Raw genomic sequence first — 3472 nt, forward strand, 5'->3', positions numbered from 1 at the left:
GGGGGCTCCCCTCCCTGCCCACAACGCCTGGATGTTTTGTAGCCACCATCTCGTGCAATCTTGTGATTGTGCATGCAGTGCCGCGTCAAGCACTGCACGCGGTGCGATGGGGATACCTCGCTATGCCAAGCATGCGGGCCCGCCCCCGTCGACTACTACATGCTGTACCCCAACAAGAAGCGTACCACCTGCATCCGGGTGAGCATGCCGCTGCCCCCTCTCCAGCCGTGCATCCCCTCTGCAGCACATGCGTGCTTGCAACCTTGCCTCATATTAGGCAGCTCTGCTGGACACAACCTGGCCGTCAGTACTGGGCTCAAGGCAATGCTGCAAACAAACTGCGCCCCCAGTGCAGAGTAATCCCGCTTGCCTTGCCGCCTTCCTGCCGCAGTGCCAAGCCCACTCACAGTGCCAGGAATGCAAGGGCGCCTACGGCCCCTGCACGGTGTGCTCAAACGGCTATGAGGAGGCGGACGGCACCGGGTGGGCTGTAGTGGGCGGCACGTGCACGAAGTGCCGCACCGGCTGCCCCGAGTGCGGCGACGACCCGGCAGCATGTCTCTTTTGCGAACCTGTGGACGTCTGCTGGGATTACGCCGAGTTCGACCCCCGCACCGGCAAGTGCGTCAACTTTCCAAACTACAACTACTCCGGCGGCTGCTGATGCATTCTCGTGTGCGTTTTGTGTTGCTCGCCTGCTCCCGCCGAGGCCAGGCTGCACGCCACCAGGAGCAAGGTCGGCGATCCTATAGGGGCATCTCGCTGATTGCATCCCCCTCCCAGTCTTCCCGTATGTGGAGCAAGTACATGCTACATGCCCATGCAACAAACAACCGCCGAGACAGGGAGGCACATGTGCTGCTGCATTTGGTATGAATCAAATCGGTATAAGCAGATGCCCTTTTCAGCCGCATCTGCGCTGAAAAGGGCATATGTTTGGGGCATACGTCTTGGGGAGTGCGAGTGCGACATGCAGCTGCGGACGGTGAATGAGGGTCAGCCAGGGGCAACATGGGGCAACATCGCTTCCAGGCGATACACAGGTTGCTTGTGCTAGGGTTGTTGAGCAGAGGGAGCTTGGTGGTGATCTAGGACGGGGGGTCGTGTCTGAGCGCCTTGCGTTGAAGCGTCATCGACTGGCTTTGATGTGGGTGGCGGTTGAAGCCTGGCCAGGCCGACAAGGGTGGCTGGCTGTGCGTGCGGCTCTTGGGACCCCGCCCCTGTGGGGGGTACAGCAGGGCCCCAGCTGGCTCCCCACAAATTTGCCCATCAGCTGTTACCCCGGCTTGCCCTTCTCATTGAACGTGCACTTTATATTACACACAACATGGGCGGTGTGTATTCACAAGCATACACTCTGCCGCTATGCCGGGTTGGCGGGCCTGGGCAGAAGCAGGAGGCGGCGGGCCATGCGTAAACAATGCATGCGTGCAATGCCGCATGGCAAAGCATGTGAAAGCGGCAACAGGCACATCGCAATCCGCGCGTGTTTGGGCTGCGGTTCCTGAAGGACTGTAGCTAATTTGTCTCAGACAAGCAGGTGAAGTTGTTTGCGAGGGGTGAGATGCGGTGAATTGCATTGCAGGTCCGCGCTTCGCCGACTTTGCCGCCGCCTGCCACCGTCTGTGGCAAGCCGCCATCCGCCGTCTCTGGGAAGCCGCCATCAACCGCCCACACCACCAAAGTCTGTGCTGCAAGCTTGTTCTTGCTGAAACCAGACTGTAAGCCCACACAAGCAAGCAAGCATGACACCACCCTCCCTCCCCACCACCACAAGTGTGTATCCACCCACAGCATTTCCCCAGCTCGACATCACAGTTTGCGGGAGGAACAGCGGTGGCGGCGGATTGGGAGCGGAGCGTTGTGACGGAGCTAGGAAGCTTCTTACGAATCAAGTATCAGAATGATGCATGCATTTCACGTGTCTGCTGAGCCAAAACAGAAGGATCCAGCCGCCCGCTGAGGCAGCGGCATGTGCCCCCGGGCCGGCACACAGCGGGAGGCGCGGCAGGCGCCAGCATCCACCCAGGCGCGGCTTCCAGCCTCAGCCGCGAAGCCGCTGGACGGCGGCGCCCCGTCGGACCCCCTGCGCACGCCTCAGCACGCCTCCGTGCACTGCTCGGTGCGGCGGTTGCTGCAGTAGCCCCCCGGGGAGCCCTCCCCCAGGCATGCGCAGCGGCACCGCCTCGCCTCCCAGCTCCCAAACACGCAGTCGCTGCAGGCAGGGCGGGAGCGGCGGTGGCGAGCCGGTGCCGGTGTTCACATGTTGACATGGAGGGACATAAGGGCCGGCCGGGCACAGCAGCATCCGCATGCATGCAAGCGGCTGCCCGGGCGGCGGGCCCGGGTCGTCGGCGGCGGCAGGCCAGCCTTCCTGGCCGGCCGCCGCCTCCCGCCGCCGCCCGCCACCCGCCACCCGCTGTGGCCCCATGCGGCCACCGGGGTACCCTGCACCCACTTGCTCCCACTACCCCGCCCACACCTCCCCTTTGCACGTCCCTTGCGGATACACGATTCCTAAACACAGCAGACCCTCAGCCCAAACAGGCGATATGCGGAATCACCTGACGTAAGTGGCACAGGCTCGGCCCTTGATGTCTGTCGGCCGCTTGCAGCCCAGGCCCGCGGCGCGCAGGCGGCCCGCCGCCGCCGGCGCTGCCATCCAGCGCAGCAGCTGCTGGGTGGTGACGAACCAGACGTCGCGCGTGGCGGCGGCGGCGGCGATGAAGCGGCGCAGCTGCGCCACGCGGTCGGGCTGCGACTCCATGCCTGCAAGGGGGGGCCAGCATGCACACGTGTGTGTGCGAGATAGTGTGTGTGTCTCACCCTGCCGCTGCCCCCACTCATGCTGCCGCCGCCACTGCAGCTGGCCCCGCCCTCAAGCCCTCTCACCAGCGTGGAAGAAGAGGCCCAGCGGCGCCCGGTTCCCCGCCAGCCGCCGCGCCAGCTGCGGCAGGGGAGGGCGAGGCGGGAGCGCGGCGGCGGCGGTTCAACAAGCTGCGGCCATGCTGCGCTGCGCTACGCCTGCTGCGGTCCCTCCATCCAGTGAGAGCTCTCCCTCCCTGCCTCGGCACACATGAGCCATGTCCCTGCCCACCACCTGCCCGCACACCCCGCTGCCAGCAGTGCCGCACCACATTCCCCTGCCTGCCATCACCCCCGCCGCCTCCTGCCTGCTGCCCCTCCTCCCACCACCCCTGCCGCCGCCCACCTGGCCCCCTGCCTTCCTTTCCTGCCCGACCCTGCCTCGCGGTACCTCTCGTGTGTACAGCTTGAATGCGTCCCCGGGCGGGTCCATGGTGTCCAGCGGCTTCCCGGCAGCATCCGCCACCGTCCACAGCGGTACCTCCCACAGAGGGTACCGCTCCTTGGGGGAGCACTCGCCTGCGGGCAGGCGGCGTGGTGTGTGTGTATGTGGTGGGTGGGCGGGTGGGTAAGCCAGATGAGGGGCGTGGAGTGCCGCCCAGCGGGA

The 3472-nt window shown here is 65.2% G+C and overlaps 2 protein-coding genes across 2 annotated transcripts in view; one reads left to right on the forward strand and one right to left on the reverse strand.

Moving 5' to 3' along the window:
- CHLNCDRAFT_140971 (hypothetical protein) overlaps nucleotides 1-664 on the forward strand; it is a gene marked incomplete at both ends in the record, with an annotated part of 3365 nt that extends 2701 nt beyond the window's left edge. Inside the window, 2 exons of the mRNA XM_005843420.1 lie at nucleotides 79-198; nucleotides 392-664. Coding sequence (XP_005843482.1) covers nucleotides 79-198; nucleotides 392-664 — 393 coding nt within the window. The remainder of the gene's footprint in view (nucleotides 1-78; nucleotides 199-391) is intronic.
- Nucleotides 665-1799: 1135 nt separating this feature from the next.
- CHLNCDRAFT_59244 (hypothetical protein) overlaps nucleotides 1800-3472 on the reverse strand; it is a gene marked incomplete at its 5' end in the record, with an annotated part of 2805 nt that continues 1132 nt past the window's right edge. The window contains 4 exons of the mRNA XM_005843455.1: nucleotides 1800-2215; nucleotides 2565-2769; nucleotides 2893-2947; nucleotides 3212-3384. Of these exons, the coding sequence (XP_005843517.1) occupies nucleotides 2098-2215; nucleotides 2565-2769; nucleotides 2893-2947; nucleotides 3212-3384 (551 nt within the window). The 3' untranslated portion in view covers nucleotides 1800-2097. The remainder of the gene's footprint in view (nucleotides 2216-2564; nucleotides 2770-2892; nucleotides 2948-3211; nucleotides 3385-3472) is intronic.

The sequence above is a fragment of the Chlorella variabilis genome, assembly GCF_000147415.1.
Source record: "Chlorella variabilis unplaced genomic scaffold CHLNCscaffold_30, whole genome shotgun sequence".
Lineage (NCBI taxonomy): Eukaryota > Viridiplantae > Chlorophyta > Trebouxiophyceae > Chlorellales > Chlorellaceae > Chlorella > Chlorella variabilis.